The sequence below is a fragment of the Mus pahari genome, chromosome 21 (genome assembly GCF_900095145.1).
Source record: "Mus pahari chromosome 21, PAHARI_EIJ_v1.1, whole genome shotgun sequence".
NCBI classification, from domain to species: domain Eukaryota; kingdom Metazoa; phylum Chordata; class Mammalia; order Rodentia; family Muridae; genus Mus; species Mus pahari.
This window is the reverse complement of record NC_034610.1, coordinates 26,131,911-26,150,321: the sequence shown is the minus strand read 5'-3', so window position 1 is coordinate 26,150,321 and position 18,411 is coordinate 26,131,911. Positions and strand designations below refer to the sequence as shown.

Genomic DNA, 18,411 nt, shown 5'->3' with positions numbered 1-18,411 from the left:
GGAGGCAGGAGCTGGTGCAGAGGCAGGAACTCAAGCGGGGCAGGATCCCGGAGGCAGGAGCTGGTGCAGAGGCAGGAACTCAAGCGGGGCAGGATCCTGGAGGCAGGATCTGGTGCAGAGGCCATGAAGGGATCCTACTGACTGCCTTGTCTTTCATGGCTTGCTCAGCCTGCTGCCTTATAGACTGCAAGCCCACCACCAGCCCAGGGATGGCGCCACCCAGAATGGGCTGAGCCTTCCCCCCTCAATCACTAGTTAAGAAAATGCCCTAAAGCTGAATCTCATGGAAGCTGTTTCTCAGCTGAGGCTCCCTCCTCGCTGCTGACTCTAGCTTGTGTCAAGTTGACAGAAAACCAGCCAGCACAGGAGAGAGCAGATGTCGCAAGCCATGTCATTTTCAGCCTCTGCCACTTCAGGCAGAGAGCAGTCATGTGGGACCTACTGTGGCCTCCTACGTAGTCCCTCCCCCCAACTCCCCACCCCCGCAGCCAGAGGCAATCAAGGGCTCCCCATGCACTGACCCAAGGCCATCTCAAACTCCAACGTCACCCTCCTATCTGGAGTCTTCTTGCTCCATTCCTAACACTCGGATGAGGTCACTGGTGTGGTGTGAACTCCCCTATGAGTCAGAAACTCCCTTCAAATCCCCAAACTGAAGGCTCTCTGCCTTCAGAACCCCCTGCCTGTCGTCACAGGATCGTCGTAAGGCTCCTACCCTTATGTCTTTCTTTCATTATATCTGTAACCAGTATAAAGTAAAATAAGGGTCATTTGGACATCAGCATTGCTCTACCAAGATTCCACTCAATAAATGAAGCTCACTATCATTAGCACTAGTGGGTGGGTAGCATATTCAGTGTGGACACACTGTGCAGACGCATGACTTATGTCCTGGCAAGGGTGGGGTGGGGGAGAGTGAAAAGGCATGAGATTCCCCCATAGTATTCAAAACAGTAACTGAAGACTCACCAGCGGTTTGTTTCTGGAATTTTCCATTCAATACCATTGGACCGTATTCAGTTGACTTCTTGTAAGCGAAACTTTGGGAGGAGGAACGTTAGATGACGGTTGAGGGTGCTCTCCTTTCTGGTGGGCTTTGCCAGATTCTCTTTGACAATACTGCCAGTTTCTGTGGGATAGAGGCAAACTGTGAAGCGAGTTTTCCTACGTAACCATCCCACTAGAGAGAGCCAGACTGACGTTGGAGAAGGAAGGTTCCAGCTTGCCGTGACCTCATCCTTCCCTGTCACTGTTGTTCCGATGCTTACAGATTGTCTTGGATAATACAGACAGCAGCCCAGCTAATCAGCACAGACTGGGTACCTGGTCTAACCTCTGCACATTTCAATAGGCTAACCTCTGTCATTGCACTAGGCTCTGACAGCTTGGCTACTTCTTGGGAACCATTCTTGGCAGAGCCTTCTTTTGCCCCTCGTCAGGACTTCTTTCCCAAGGCCTGATTCCCCTCCTCAGGCCTGTTTCCCCTCCGCAATCCTGCTTCCCTTCCCTAAGCCTCCCCACATCCCCCAGCCCACCCTGCCACAAGGCCTGCTTCCCCTTCCTACTCCTCTGCAAGCCTTAGGTCCTTTTCCTTTGGCCTGGCATTCAAAATTCAAAAGAAAAGACCCACCTAAAGGATCAATGTGCTAACTGCTGAGTTGTATTTCTTCAGGTTTACAGGATCTAGGACATCTGTGTGGGCTTCATACAACATAAAGCATTTCTGCCTTTCCATAGTCTTTACCAGGAAACGTGGGAATTTCTGTGAGGTTTGGCTTGCATCAATGCACCACATCCCTCAGAGGGAGCGCAGGCGTTCCTCTCAGGAGCTGGGACTCCACTGTCGGGCTCAGGCCAGAGGGAAAGGGTGTGGAAGTCAAGACAGTATCCAGACGCAGCCTTCCTGCTTCTCTCCTCCCTGTAAACATCGGTTGCATCCCTGAATCCTCCAAAGCAGAGGCCTTAGGACAGCCTTATCCATCTGCCAAGGTGCTGGTCCTTGAATAAGCCTGATTGCATCTCGTAAGTTCTCATCTCCCAAATGTTGGCTTTCACATGGAGATGACTAGATGTTAGTCCAGTAACACTGAGAAATAGGACTGGCGTGTGATCCCTCTTCTGTGAGGAGGAGTCTAGGGTGTGAGAAAGGATGCACCTTCTCAAGACCACACACTGGCCCAGCACTGTACGGACTAAGAATGGCTCATCTTAGTCTGTTTCAGTGGGAATGAAAGCCACATGGGACCAGACACTTTGGCATTTTGCTACCTATTCAGAGCCATCAGAGACACCCATGATCCAAGGTCCTGTAAAACAAAGCTTTAGTAGGCTTGCCGAAGTCACAGACCACACCCTGAGTCCAGGCAGAGCCTGTAGTGAGCTCGGCGTGCGGAGTCATGGTCTGTCTATCCATCTGGTAGTACCTTCTTTGAGAGGGGCTGGATCCTAGTTTAGTTATCCCTTCTGTGTGCTTATAGAGACTAGATTCTCCCTGAAGCTCATGAACGTCCTCTGTGTTAGTTACTTCTCTGTTGCTGTAACATAGCACCGTGACCAAGCAAGAGTTTGCTTTGGATTACAGTTCTAGATGGATAAGATAAGTGCATCATGGGAGAAAGGCTTGGCGGTAAACAGCAGGTATGGTGGCTGGAGCAGAATCTGAGGACTTACATCTTTGGATGCAAGTATAAGCAGAGAGAGAAAACTGAAAAGGACATGAGGCTTCTAATCTCAAAGCCTGACCTCAATGACATATCTCCCCCAGCAAGGTTGAACCATCCAATAATGTCACCAACTGGGGACCAAGTGTTCAAATGCCCGAAACTATGATGGACATCTCATTCAAACCACTACATCCCTTCTTTCTTTATGGCCTTTGTAAGAGATGTGTGCATGTGCGTGTATAAATTGCCCTTGGTACTACACAAGGACATTAATCCTTTTTGGCAATGTCACCGTTTGTGTGAGAGCTTGTTCGTCACTCTAAACTGAAGGCTCATTGGGAATGAAGCTGGCCCATTGATGCCCGTGTCCCTGGCACTGAGTCTAGGGTCTACACATTCTGGTGGGATGAGCGAATGAATGGGCTATAAGAACAAGCCACCGCCACAGACCACCTGAAGACTATCACTTCATGTGTGAACGCACTGGCTTAGACACAATGAGAAAAAAAATGGAGAGACTTTATTATCACAATTTGCTTTAAACATCTCCATATCTCTCCACTCAAAAGTACAAACTTTATCAGCAGGTATCGGAAAAATGGACTCCAGGATATCACCATGTAGACCTGGACCATATCCTGGGCTCCTGGGTGGTGTAAGTCATGTAGAAGTAGTGATTAAAAGTGTAGTTCATAGAGAAATGGTCAGCGTATGATCACTGAGGAGAAGGGGTCACAGGTCACAGTTCAGTTATCACCGAAAAGAAGGTACAGGACAGGGCAGGTCCCCTCCATCCCCCAACCCAGTCCTTCTCTTCTTCCTCCTCCTTTGCTAGAATTACAGGCAAGCCTGTAATTACTGTTTCACAGTTATTCTCCATAAGCACTGGGGTCATGTCTCAGGGATGGGACCTGGATTCTTGGCTTTTCCCACTGTGGCTTCTTGTCTTTTTCCTTTCTCTCCCTTGCACTTTGATGCTAACAGAGGCTCCCGATCTCCAGAGCTGAGCTTGTTGTCTCTTTTATGTGCATTTTGGACATTTGTCATCTCCCTTTCTACCAAGAGTCACTGGTGAAGGATTCAGCCCCTGCGCCTACTTGCTCTCTCTCCTTGCTCTCATGAGCACTGGGATATCCTAGGAGGCATGGCTGGTGTGTAGGAGCTACTCTTTTGTTGGATCAGTTCTCAGTACCCATGCTGGGATGCTCACAACCATCTAAGTCCAGATCCAGGATGATCTTAAGCCTCTGGCCTCCCGGACACCTGCCCTGGGGTGCACATAGACACACAGATATGCATTCATTAATAAAATCAGTCTGAAAAAACTCAAGGTTGATTTCTTCGTTTCATTGTTGTGATGATAAAATATCCTGGCAGAAAGGTCTGAAGCCAGAAAAAGGGATTCATTTGATAATTCTACATTATAGTCCAGAGGACAGAAACTTAAAGCAGCTAGGCACAACACACAATCAAGGCAGAGATGGGTGTGTGCTTACTTATGCTCAGTCCCATTTTACACTCTGTACTTACACAGTTCAGAATCGGCTGCCTAGGGAATGGTGCCATCCATAGTGGGTTGGTCTTCCTACCTCAACGTGATCAAAATAAACACTGATCTAGACAATCCCTCACTGGGACTCTTTTCCTAAATGATTCCAGATTGTGTCAGGTTGACAATGCTAAGCGAGTGGTGAGGTCCAGTTGCTGGAGTTTTCTCATCAGTTCTCAATTCCACAGTGAAAAGCTAGAGAACATTTCACTTAGCTTTAGGTCCTGGATGATTTTAGTCCTGGAAGATTTTGCCTGTGTTTATTTTACAAGTTTGATTTTTTTATATATTTAGTTCTATGATGTATATTGTGCTTTGTCTGAGGTGTGAAGTGTAACTGAAATATTTGCCCCACCCCACAGTCCACCCCCAGAGCCACAGCCCAGACTCCCCATGCTCCACCAGCAATGTCTCCTCCAACGGTTATCTACACCTTTGTCATGAGCATATGTGTGAGGTCTATTCTGAGTCCTCAGTTGTTCCTTATTGAACCACATGTCTGCCTGTCTACTACTGATGCACTGGCCCCAGTCCAGACACCACCACCAGCAGCAAGCCTAAATATCAGGGCCTCTTCCTATGCAGTCTGTTTTTAAGACTGTTTTGCCTCTTCTGTGGCCACCATCTCTCCAAGTAGATCCCAAAATAAGCTTATTCATGGCTACCAAAAACCATAGGGACTAGATCTGTCTGAGGAGAGCTGATGTCTCTCTTGTCCAGAACCTTGGGTTTTTTGTTTGTTTGTTTGTTTTGTTGTTGTTATGTTTGTTTTACACAAATGTCTTATCTGTATTTCATGTTTTTTCTTGAGTGACTGTAGAAGGCTGTTGTGTTTTGAATGTTTCTGCCATTCTCTGGCACTGTGTAGAAGAGCAGTTAGCTTTCGTGACCTGGCTAAACTCTTCTGTCTTTAGCTCTTTTTAGATTCCTTGGAATTTGATCTTATTTTTGATCCTAGAGATCAAACCTAGGACCTCGAAGGCACATACTAATTATGTGGTACTCTACCCCAGAGCTGCATCCCTACCTCCTGGAGACCTTATATAGGTGTGGTCATGACATCTGCAAATGAATTTATTTATTCTCATGTGTATATTTTTAAATTACACATATGTAATTATATTTTAATTACATAACCCTATTACTCTATTACTACACTGGATAAGCATAAGCATTCACTCTTTATCCTCAATCTTAGGATAAAAGTATCCAGTCTTTCACCAGTAAATATGGCCTCACTGCAAGTGTTCTGTAGATGCTCTTTTTCAAGGTGAGATCATTTGCTTCCATAGCCACGAGTCCAGGAGATTTTTTTTTTTTTTTAAATCACAAATGGATGCTAAATCTTGTTAGTTGGTTTTCCTACTTAAGGTCATTTTTAGGGTTATAGCAACCTTGCATAATCAGAAGAAATCCTAATCAGCTTCACATAGCCTTTTTACAATGTGTGGCTGACTTAGGCTCCTGAGAAGTTTGTGTCTAAGTTCATGACTACTGCTGCTCCGTTGCTTTACCTCTGTGAGTTGGCTTTGTCTGGTCTCATGGGTAATTGGGTGATAATGATCTCATAAGCCAGTATTCACCATTATGTTTCCTAGAGAAATCATGTCAAATTGGTGTTAATTTTTTTTAAAAAAAAAATTGGACCTAGAAATCCAACTATGAATTCAAATTCAGAGCAAACTTTCACCTGAATTGAGTTTGGCAGTTTGCAATTTTTGAGGGATTGGTCTGTGTCTTTTTCGCTGTCTATACCATGAGCAAAACAAGTATTTTTTTCCCCTGATCTTTAGATGGCTGTTGGGTCTGTTGTAATGTCTGTTGCTATAGTTGTGGTATTAATTGTCTGTGTCTTATCTTTAAATTTTGTCAGTTTTAATGTAGGCTTGTTAATATTATTTATCTGTTGTTGTTATTATTATTTTTTATTTTATTTTATTTTATTTTTTATTTTTTTTTTTTTGAGACAGGGTTTCTCTGTGTAGGCCTGGCTGTCCTGGAACTCACTGTGTAGACCACATTGGTCTCAAACTCAGAAATCCACCTGCCTCTGCCTCCCAAGTGCTGGGATTAAAGGCACGTGCCACCACACCTGGCTCTGTTGTTGTTGTTGTTATTATTATTATCATTTAGATAGAGTCTCATTTTGCAGCTCTGGCTATCCTGGAACTCACTCTGTAGACCAGGCTGGCCTCAAACTCCCAGAGATCCGCCTGCCTCTGCTTCCCAAGTGCCGGGATTAGAGGTGTGCACCACCATGCCTGGCCCTATTGATCTTTTATCAGTAAATCAGTTTGTTGTTGGTTTGATACTGTCCTCATTTTCAGAGTACATTAATGCTGTCACACAATCTCACTCCTGTTTCAGCTGAGCCCTACAAGTTCTGAAATGAAATGTGTCTTCATTTTTATTTAGTTCTGTGTTCCTTAAAGTTCCTTTTGAAACCCCCTTTTCACTTCATTGGTGTTTTAGAAACGTGCTCGGTTTCCACATGTTTAGAAGCACCCCTTCCCCCCCCCCCGTTCTTTGGTGCTAATTCCAGGTTTGCTCCCACTACAGTCTGGGATATTTGACTTTATTTTTATTTTGTGGTCTCATCTCTGTAGGGTCTGTCTTGGAGAGCTGATTTCAGCTGCTGTTGGCTGGAATGCCTTATGCATATAGAGTCCACTGGGCAGTCAGACCTTCTATTTTTCTGTTGATCCCCAACCCAGCTATTTTGCTGGTATCAGTTGCTGGTTGAGACCCTGAAGTCCTCAGTGGACTATCCTCCCATCTCCCTTGCTTCATTTGGGCTGTAATCAAACCCCTCAACACCTACAGTCTTTAGTGTAGACTGTAGAAGGAATGGCCAAGTCTCTGGAGGTCTGGCCTCAGAAACTAGCTCTCCCTCTCACAGTTTTGGAAATCCTTTTTCATGGTCTCATTTCATAGAAAAAATAGACCAAACGTGTCCTAGAAAGCTGCAGAGGAACTCTCCGTACCTCCCATTAGAACACCTCACAACCATAGGGTTTCCTTTGGGACCCACTCATGGCCAGGCTGAACCAGCATTGAAGCCCCAGAGATGGCGCCTCCCTCTTAAAAGCTTAGGGTCAGGACTTACATCAGTTTGCGGGCTTTGATTCATGTCTTGCTTGTCTGGATGATAGATGGTGACATGGGAGGCAGGGGAAGAGGGACTTGGGATTTAGAGGTCTCCATATGACCACTGATAGGCCTGGATATCTTCTGTCCCCTCATTGGACTTTGTGGAGTGAGGCACTAGGATTTATGGGGTGGAACAAGGAGGACTCACCAGGCAGGAATGGGTGGTGCCACTCTGCAGCCGCTCATATCTGAATGATTACAGGAGCCCACCTCAGGTCTGTGTTTGACTTCAGGGAAGGTGTGCGGAAATGGATTCAGTGCAAGCACATCGGTGGGGTGTGGGCCCGAGGAACCCCCCCCAAAGCCAAACACCAGTCCCATATCTTACCCTCTGACTCACCTGCCAGGAGAGGAGGGCAGCTTCTCCCACTTTGATCTGGGGAGAGCAAAAGTATTGAGTTGCATGGGTTGAATACTGCCCTTTCAATAATGGAAGTTAGTTCTTCTCTTGAGGGGTTAATTAGGAAGCAGAACCCAGAGCGGTCCACAGACCCCACCCTCTCACACCCGTCAGCTCTAACACCTGAGCTCAGTCTTTCATTTTTCTCTTAGGCTGTTTTAAACTTCAGGGCCCAGTTCCTTTGGGTGCAACACTGTAGTATTAAGTCTGCATGTCTGATGATAATCCTTAAAGAGCTGCAAGTGATGGTTCCAGTACCGGAGGATGTGAACCCTCGCTGTCCACAGGGTGAGCCAGCATCACCTATAGTCAGCAGCTGCTCTAGGGAGACCTGGATGGAGTCTGTGCTTCTGGGGGTCTGGGTCAGCTCAGAGCTGGTACTGATGGTCTCTGACGGACCTCGTGGTTTGCTTCATCAGCATCCAGACTGCACTGGTTTCTATGGCTGCCCCAGTGAACTCGGAGGACGTGTCTGTGCCCAGGTTTCTTGTTTTATATGGAAACATTCACATCTATCCTCTCTCCACCTGAACACCATCATCTGCAAAGACCCATTTCCAAATGAGGGCACAGCATCAGCTGCTGGAGATTAGGGCTTCAGTACAGTGCAGGAGAAACACCTGGAAATGGCCTCGAAACCTCACGCCAGGCCCTTTTTTGTATTTGAGGATCTCTGGCTCCACATCAGCTCTAACTGGAGCCTCAAGACTTCTGAAAGCTGCTGTAGGCCTCTAAACCAACACATGTCCTTTTTTATATATAGATCTTAGTTTACTAATTAACTTTAAAGTTCAGAAGTTAGAAACTATACACAGTTATGATATTTACTACAATGCTTCGAGATGTGTGCACAGCTAGACTTGGTGTTACCTGACTGTTCTTACCCCAGCACTGGGGTGGGTGAGTCAGAAGGATCACAAGTTCAAGGCCAGGGTGTGCTACAAGTGCAGGCCCTGCTGGGTGGGGGCCTCTGCAAACACCAGGTCCGGCAGAGTAATGATCAGTCAGTGTGGGGCAAGAAGGCGATCCAGTTCACCAAGGCTTAGTTAGCTGGCATTGTTTCAGACTTTTAGAGCCTGGCTGACCCCAGGGTGTTTATTTTTGACATATTTAAACAATTTTGTTTAAACAATTAGTACAATTTTGGGAAAGAGTCTCCCGGTGACAAGCGTCACAAGAATGCTCACGAGATGACCACATCAAAACTCTTCGCAGAGTAGGGTCTTCTGCAAATTGCCTTTGACCTCTTCCATAAGAATGGGTTCTATTGACTGAGAAGCAATGTTCAGAGTAAAATTCTTAGGGAGGAAGATCTTGGATAAACATAATAGCAAGGAGGGATTCAGGTGAGGCCTGACCCTACAGATAACACAGCTCACCAGGTTATTAACTACTCCTATTCCCCGCTTTCCAGGTGGAAATGGGCCTATATCCCTTCCGTTAAAGAGACAAGCTTGCGTGCTTAGCACCCTTTGGTTTCTCTAGCATTTATCTGTGGGCACAAGGACCTTGCGCCCTCTACACTGCTGCCTCAAAACATTAAAAAAAAATGTGTACCTTATGAACCAGTTAAGCCAAACTGTTCATCCAAACATTAGTTTATTTACTTTTATTTTTGTTGGGGGTGCACATGTGTCATGGTGCCTGCGTAGCTCAGAGGACAGTGTACAGGAGTCAGTTCTCTCTCTCTGCCATGTGGGTCTTAGAGCTGGCACTTAGGTTGTCAGGCTTGGTGGCAGGCACCTTTACCCACTGAAACCATCTTGCTGAGCCAAGCCAGTTTACTGAACTTATGAATCACCACATGGTACTGCTCCCAAGAGCTCTTAAACTTAATTTCCTCTTGCTCTGAGCAATATTGCCTCGATTCCATATGTTCTCCTGGCCACCAAAACCACCCTCCTACACTCTGCTCCCCGAGTTCAGCCATTTCACAGATATGCCAGACAGTGCAGGGTCTGTGCGTCTGCGTCTGCCTCTGAGTCCTTTCACGGAGCATGATGACAAGATCATTTCATGGTGTGGTTGTCTGGAGACCTTCCTAGAGGAAGGCTGCCCCACTTCTGGCAGGGGTGGCAAGGTTTCTAGGGTTCAAATCTCAGCTCCCACTCTGACACCCCTGCCTGTGGCTCCGAGTCTCCCCTCCTCCTCACTTCAGAGCACAGCGTGCAATGCAGTCTCTTTTTGGGCACATACCTCAGAGAGGGTAGCTGGGTCACGAGGCAGTTCTACTTCTAGGGTCTTGAGTTTCCGTGATGCTTTTATAGTGGCGATAGTGGCCTGCATCTCTACCTGACTACTCTCTGCTTTTCAAGTAGGAAAACTCAACCCCAGAGCTGGTGAGACACTGCACAGGTTCCCTGACCATGGGTCGTCTGTCTGTCAGCCCTGAATTCTCCCCTGGGGCCACCACCGTGTTAAAAGCCTGGTTTGTATTTAGTAGGTCCACTGTTGTCTTCCATTGGAAATCGCGGAGATGACTCTACACTGGAGAAATGGAGCCCTCACTTGCTGTCCCTGAAAGAGCAGCTTCAGCTACTCCACTGCCTACCCCAAGGGCAAATCCAGAGGCTCAGGGATTCCCCTCCCCAGCTTTTCTCAAAAGAAGTCAGACTTGAGAAAAGGAAGCCAGGTATCTATGCAGAAGGTGGTTCACTGGGCATCCCCCAGATCCACCCCAGCGAATGGCACTGGCTCTCGCTGGCCTCTGAAGAATTGATTTGTTATTTTCTTCAGCAAATCACAGCCTGGCAGGAGTAAGGAGGGCTTCTGTATCCCTCCGATGTCTCCATTTCCTCCTTCCTCTGTGAGGCAGAGTACTGAAGCTGGACCCTTCCCTTCCCATCTGTGTTTGCATGCATTTGGTCTGGGAGCTGTTCTGGCGTGGCCAGTATTTGACATGTTAGAGTATCCAGTCTTAGGTGAACTCTTCATTTGACCATGTTCCAAATATGTCTCCTTGTGGTCCGTTCCTTTCCCATCTATTCTAGGATCTCAATACATTCTGCATGCAGAGAGGTCCCTACTATACACAAAAGTGACATTCCATATACTTCAAGCCTTTCACCTTTCTGTTGTTAATGTGCCCCAGGAGCCTTCTTGCCTCTTCCTCATCTTCCCCTCTCCCTATGACAAGCAGCCAGCAGAGCTCTTCTTACTTCTCCATGGGTTCGGATGTTTATCTGAGGTCGACATAAATCACAAGTCAGTTGAACGGGTGGGCTGTGCTGCTTGTGGCTTAGCCTCCACAAGCCTCTCCTTCTCCCAACTGTTACATCGTTTCCACTCTGCTTTCCGTTTGCACTGTGAACCAAGGAAGCCTCGCGTCCCTGTCCCTCGTGTGTGATGAACTCAGCCCTCTCTATGAAAGGCCCCCAGTTCTGCCTGTCAGGCCCTCTCCTAAGATCCTGCTTAAGCAGGAGCTGAGGAGAAGAGAAGGTGATGCTTCTACTCTGATCCATGTCCTGGAGGGCCTCTGGGGTTTACTTAGGGCCTCTTCCAGGCTAGCACGCAGGACCCTTAATCTATCATTAAAGGAAAAGCACTTCTGCTGTGGTTCATTCTTCATTCTTTCATTCATTCATTCAGGTATTCACAGCTATTGCTGACGCCCATTGAAGCTGTGTGGTCTTGGAGCTGGGCCACTCCCAAAATGAAACAAGGTCTCTGCTCTCAGGAACCTTGCAGTCTAGGTGAGGGTTACTAACAATGAGCAGATAAAACAGAGTGGCTGCTTGGGCTACATCACCAGATCAGTAATGAAGGCAGAGGTGGAGGGTGAGTCAGAGGGTGGTGTGACCCAGGAGGCAGAATGCCTTTGGGGGGGGAGGGGGGGCAGAGGACAGGGAGCAGCAGGTGCCAGGCAGGACGAGTCCACTGTGTCTGTTTTCCGCTTAGCTCTACCTGATTGGCTTTCCGTCCCTTTTTCTTTTACTTTTCTAAAAGGACCCCACTACAAGTAGGGGAATTGTCTATGGCCACAGCACCCAGAATGTCCCTGGTCTCATCTCAAATAGAAAAATAACGAAGGAATCGCTTAGGCGGGCTGGTCAAGATGCATGTTCAGACGACATCAGTGAGGACTCTGAGCTCTTGCAGGTTTTCAGGGCCCAAGCTGTTAGTGGGGCAGACTCCCACTGAGACTATTTCCTCAGTAAGGGACCAAAGGGCAACCTTGGTCACATAGGCATGTGTAAGGATGAAGCAAATGATGCAAAGATGTACCCTATAGGTTCATCCCAGCAGAGGAAAGGAGCGCGCCACCAGGGGACACATTATGTTTCCCTGTCATCTTGTCAAGCCACACACTTCCCACCACCGGGTGACCCAGACCCTCCAAGTCGATGACATTACGCACATGCTCACTTTGGAAGCACGGGGCCAGCAGATGGGGGCTCACCAGCTTCAGATCACTCGCTGAACACTGCTGATGCAACAGGCCCTTTCTGTGGTCTCTCACTACGAATCAGCTCTGACTGAGCAGGCGGTGTAAGGCCAGCTGGAGGGTTTTTCTAATCCCACTTGGGATCAAGGTCATGTCAGGGGAGATACACAGGTTGCCCAGTGTATCTTATGAGAGGGACTAGCCTTCCCTATCAGTGCACTCTCAGCCCGTGACTGCATCTCAGAAACACCTTGTAATCTTACTCAGCGTGGACCCTCCTTTGGCAAATGCTCGCTCACTCTAAGCAAATAGACCAGTCATATAAAGTCAAGGACGCGGGCACAAACTCATCCATCACTCGTGGTCTCCCCCGGAAGCTGTCATGGAGCACAAGGTGATCTGTGTCCTCGCTGTGGTCCTCATGCTGGCTTTCAGCAGCCTTGCCCAGGCCCAGGAAGGTAAGACAAGCCTGCTTGTTTCCTACTGGCCACGGCTGACAGACGCTGGGTCCCAGAGGCTATTGTGACCGGGTACTTAGTTCTAGCCTTTCCTTATGCAGCCAATGGTCTGGGCCCTTAAAGGCTGTTACCATTTACAAGAACACAAGAACTAGGATAGATGGAGCAGCGGGCCGGGTCCCAGGACCTATGAGGATACAGGGAGAATGAAGCTTTTTCATCCTTTGTTGATGTGAACATTATACTAATCTTATAGTCTCATCTCCAAACATGACATCCAGCCCGCCTCTCCCGGGCAGGCAGCCCTGCCCAAGTACTTGTGCTGAAACCGGGCCTTCAAGAGATTCCTCCAGATCCTGGGCCCTTGGACCCTTAGGATGCACCCAGGTCTGGGAGCCAAACCCCTCCTGGATCCCTGTGTTATCTCCCTAGCCTTCATCCCTCCTTGGGGTGGAGGGCCTTGTGACCTAGGACCTTTGCCTGTAGGATGGGGACAGCTTCTGCCCTCGAGGATATCAGCAAAAGGCTTGTGGCAGCGGCTGTGTGTGAGCTGAGCTTTGCCCGGCTGTGAAGAGCTCCATTCTCAGACACAGTGCTAAGGAAGAGGGAACAGGGAAGTTTCCAGGCTGAGGAGCGTTAGAGAAGAGTGAAGGATGCTCACCTTTCCAGCATCACTGATGTCCCTTGAGTGGGAGGAGGTAGTTGGGAGAGTGGGGAGGAGGAAGGGACCTTGTAACTGCCTAGGCCCAGCCCGTGACAGAGGACAAGGAGCCAGCCAGGAGAATCTGAGGGAGAAGTAAATGGCTTTGGAGTAGAAAGTGAAGGGAGGGGCGCATTCAGCAGCTGCTCTGTGCTCTCTCCAGTCCCCCGCCCTTACCCCCCAGTTCCAGCCACCATGCTTTCCTCTGCCCCATTTCTTGGACCAGGGCTCAACACCTGTTTCTGGGTCACATGGGGACCTTGTTTCCATAGGATATGGTGGTTGCCTGCACCTCTCCTGAAGGGAACTCGCTTTCAATAACTCCCTCAGGTGACCACAAAGGTGCAGGCAGGACAGCGATCTTTAAGTCCTGCGGGCGGGGGGGGGGAGGGTGGTGGTGGTGGTGGTGGTGGAAGGGAGCTGGAGGCCACAGGGGAGCAGCAACATCCCTTCCTCTGATTCTCCACAGCCTAAAGGGTTCCTTGTGACCCCTGATTGTCCTGTGTTGTGGCCAGTGCTCACCTTAGCTTTATATTAGAGGCCAGCACCCCCTCAGAGGCCGCTGGCAAGTAGATGACAGGTTGTGGTCTTATCTTGAAGATAAGAGTCCATTCTTCAAGAATGTTTCAGGAGATCCTCACACTAGGAGTCCTAGAGGCAACCCCTGATGAACCCCCGCCCCTCAGGCTTCTGGACCCTGATATGTTCTTGGGACACCTATTGTAAACGCTCAGCCTCCTCTATAGGGACCTCTCTCCTCCCTTCAGTCTTGAAGTCCTTAGCCCGTCTTGAGGGCTCCCGCCAGCCCCAAGTGTAAACCCCACACACTGGGATGGTTGTACCGTGTGGCTCACGTCCTTCATGGGTTTGTTAGCCGCTGAATTCGGGTGCAGGGGTGGAGGAGAATCAAGCCTGAAAGTCTGGCAAGGCCTTCCCTTTTCCTTGGCTGGCTGTCATATTGGAAGCAAAGATCCATCCTTGGGAATGCTCACCAGCTTTGCCTCCATATTCTGCCACTGGGCACAGTGTCCTTGGCTTTTGCCAAGTCAGTACCTCCACCAGGCACACATACTGCTCAGTAAGTATTTATTAGGTGAGCAGTTTACTGACTGAGTGCAGAAGTACACCAATGAGCAATCAGTACATCACCTAACAGATGGCAGCCAAGGAAGCTGGAGCCCTGGAACTGTCCCAGCGCCAGGCTTTCTGCATCTACAGATGAGGACTGTACCCCCTTGCGTATTCAAACCTGGCTTCCCTACAGGCGGCATCCTGTTTCCCCATAGAAGGGAGCAGTGTGACAACCTCAGGAATGTGGCCTATGACTCACCCCTGCTTTTTGTCCTCACTTTAGAAACATGTACCATGGCCCCCCGGGAGAGGAAAAATTGTGGCTTCCCCGGTGTCACCGCCCAGCAGTGCACGGAGAAAGGCTGCTGTTTTGATGACAGTGTCCGGGGGTTCCCGTGGTGCTTCTACCCTCAGGCTGTCGAGAACATTCAAGAAGGTACGGCCCTCTCTCAGGACAGTAGAGGATGAGGAGTTAATAGGGAGAACGGCATGAGACTGTGGGGCCAGTCGATATCACTGGTTGGTCTTTACCTGTCCCTAAATTCCTGTGACATAGCTGAATCCAGGTCTTGGGGTGAAGGGCTGAAAGTCTGGCAAGGAAGGGGCTCATTTTTGCTTGGCCATACCTTGGGAATGCTCACTGGAGCAGAGAGGGGTTGGCAAAGGAAATGCCAAGGCAGCGAGCGTCTCTGTGTGCATGTGTGTACGTGCTTGTGTGTATGCTGATGCATGTGCACACGTGTGTGGAGGCCAGATGTCAACACCATGTCTCATCGCTCAGGAGCCACTCTTTTTTTTTTGAGTCTCCCACGGGATGAATAGACAGGCTGGCTGGCCAGCAAGCCTCAAGGGGCCCTCCTGCCCGCATCTCCACAGTACAGCTTCTTGTGTGGAGCGGGGGATTGAACTCAGGTCCTCTAAGCTTGCAAGGCGGGCACTTTGCCAATGGAGCCATTCCCTCAGTCCTGAGAGTTTGTGCTTTGCAAACAATGTTCCCATTGCTGCTTTGAGCCAAAGCTTCCCACAACTGTTTAAAGAGAAAGACAACACCTATTCTCACGAGTACCCTTGTTGTACACAACCCCAAAAGACCACCAAGGAACCAGTTCCAATGCTATCTCACTCAGGTCCTTATTCAAGCTCAAGCTTGGGTCACACCGCCATCAGTGGCATAGCAGGACAGGAGGGTGAAGCCCTGAGCCCAGTTGTAGGCAAGCATTTATAGAGGCAAGCAAACAAGCGAGGGGGTGTCCAGCCTAGTGCACATCTGATGGGGGAGGCTATTATGGAATTTGTTGCCCTTTAAAAGGATTGGCTGGTGCTGGAAACCAAACCATAAACTTCACCTCTGCTTTCCGCCTGGTCAGTAGTTGTTAGGCAGTGACTCAGAAACTAGTGCTAGGTGAAGGCTTGTTGGTTACCTTGGGTCAGCTTCCCTAAGATGGAGCCTGAACCCCAGATGGAGTTTGTCTGGTTTCTCACCCTTTGTCTGTTCTTCTCTCTTTAGAAGAATGTCCCTTCTAAGGTCCATCCTGAGAGAACTGGCTACATCAAGACTCGGCACCCCACACCTGGCCCACCTGCTACGTACACACCTGTTCTGTGGCTGGATCTGGCTGGTGACACAGTTCAACCCCTCAGACTTTTAGTCCTCAAATTTGGCCTGAGAATTAAAAGAGATGAATGTTATTCTGTGTTCATCATTCCTTTAATATATATATATATATATATATATATATATATATATATATATATATATGCCATTTTCTTTTCTCTGATAGTCTAGGGGCAGTGTTGTTTTGGTTATTGACCCCTTGTCACGGATCAACCCTTAACTGGGGCTGTCTGGGGTGGGGTGGGGGATGGGAGTGGGTAGCTGTGAGGGTGATTATATCCTATAGCTGATGTAGTTCAGTTGTTGTCACTGATGTTGAGAGCAAGGACAGAGACACCCAGGGGAGGACGGACTGACCAGGAGCTGAGATCCATCTTCCAGTGATGCTAGGGTTATTGTCAACGGGAGGACCATTAAAGACCCAATGATGAAAAGCAGAAAAAAGGAGATTCATTTAATGTGGGCACACTGGTAAGAGAACAAGGAGGTCCAATGGTCCTCCATTCCATTCCCGCTCTACCTTTGGGGTCCTGTCATGAAGTTTAGGTTTAAATACAGGGCAAGAAGTATGCACAGCTAAGCAATCTGGTCAAAGCACGGTTCTATCCATCACCTTGTCTGGGCTCCAGTCTCCCCAGCAAGCTGTGAAGCTCTTCCACGGAGACAAGCTCCCCCCTCTGCTGGGAGTATGCTTCTGCCTCTCCTTCCCCAACATGTGATCCCTGGGGGACTTATCATTTCTTGGGGTGTATGTCTCAATCTGATAACCAAATGAAAGGACAGTTGTCCCTTTGCAACACCTTCACTCCTGCCAGGACAGCCCCACTAATGCCTTCACTGCCCCTAACGGAACTCAGCTTAGGATTCAAGCCCACACGTGTCGGAATGAGTTACCAATAAAAAGATGGTGTGTGCGGTCATGCATTAAACTGACCCGTGGCGAGTGAATGAACTGGAAATAGAATGAAAGCCAAGAAGGCAGAGGTTCAAAGTCTCCTCTTCACCTTACTTCTAACACAGCCCAAATAAAGGGGCACAGAGTGGTCTGGAGCTGCCGCCACCACTGCCAGCCACAATAGGTGAGGAATATCATTCAGGCAGGAATTACAGGTGCCACCACTCTAAGAGCTTCCATGGGGTGAAGAAAGGGGTCTCGTGGGGCCGGCCAGCCCTGCTCCAGGGAGCCCACCTAAGCAGGCATCTGGATCCCTCTCGCCATATGAACCCTAGGTGCTTATGTGTGTGGTTCTCAGCAGGAAGAAGGGAGGCTGGGACCCTTGGGCCCCTCTCTTTTTGTGTTAGTCAGACTTGAGGATGACGCATGGAGAAATGAGAGCAGCTGGGAGATAATCCCCCGTAAAGAGAAGCACTTGGGACAGACAGAGCCTGTCCCCCATTACAAGCAGAGCTCATGGAGCCTGGCAGGTGACGGCACCATGCTCTGTAATTTCATGTTCTGGGCCATACGTGTGCCGTAAGGGTCAGAGGGATACCCCTTACCTCTCCAGTATGTCTGGAGACTATCCAATCATACAGTCTATGTTAGTTATTTATCTCATTGCCTTAAGAAAACACCCATGAAAAGGCCACTTAAGGAGGGAGATGCTTGCTTTGGTTCACAGTTGCAGGGACACAGTTCATCATCGTGGGGAAAGCACAGGGGTGGGAGGCTGAGGGGTCACATTGTGGCTACAGTCAGGAAGCAGAGAGAGCTGTGTGTGGCTACCCCCCCCCCAACTTTCTTCTTTTATACAGTCCAGGACCAGCCTGGAGAATTAGAATTTATTGCCACTAAGAACCACTGTGACCAAGGCAACACTTATAAGGGACAGCATTTAACTGAGGCTGGCGTACAGGGTCAGAGGATCAGGCTGGTATCGTGGCAGGAAGCATGGCTGCACACAGGCTGACATGGTACTGGAGGAGACCTCAAAGCCCTCCTACACAGTGACACACTTCTTCCAACAAGGCCACACCTCCAAATAGTGCCACTTCCTATGGGTCAAGCATATTCAAACCACCACAGTTGGTCTTCCCTACATCCAGAAACTTCTTCACGGGCCTGCCCAGAGATCTGTTTCCATGATGACTCTAAATCCAGTCAAGTTAACAATTACTTTTTTTTAAATTGCTGTATGAATGAGGCAATTTATAAAAGGAAAGGTTTACTGGCCTTACACTTCCAGGGGGATGAGTCCGTCAGAGCAGGGAGGCACGGGCTCAAGCTGCAGGCATGGTGTCAGGAGCTCCCGCCATGCAAGAAAAAAACAGGGAGAGCAAACTGGAGACCCTACATCATCCACCAAGGCTACACCCACATCCTATGCCTCCCCAAAGACTGACACTACCAAGCGTTCAAATACTCCCAAAGAGGGACTTTCTCAATCAGCCCACCACAGCTCTTGCTGCTGGTGAGAGGTC

General features: G+C 48.7%; 1 protein-coding gene across 1 annotated transcript; it reads left to right on the top strand.

The window, feature by feature from the left end:
• The first annotated feature begins 12,528 nt into the window (after nucleotides 1-12,528).
• On the top strand, nucleotides 12,529-15,899 carry Tff1 (trefoil factor 1). Its single transcript, XM_021221844.1, has 3 exons — nucleotides 12,529-12,604; nucleotides 14,659-14,811; nucleotides 15,883-15,899. Exons 1-3 carry the CDS (start codon nucleotides 12,529-12,531, stop codon nucleotides 15,897-15,899), a joined length of 246 nt encoding a protein of 81 aa, XP_021077503.1.
• The last annotated feature ends 2,512 nt before the right edge of the window (nucleotides 15,900-18,411 follow it).

Coding starts and splice junctions, on each gene's coding strand:
- Tff1 (XM_021221844.1), top strand. CDS start 12,529: ATGGAGCACAAGGTGATCTGTGTCCTCGCTGTGGTCCTCATGCTGGCT. Junction 12,605..14,658: donor CCTTGCCCAGGCCCAGGAAG/GTAAGACAAGCC, acceptor TCCTCACTTTAG/AAACATGTACCATGGCCCCC.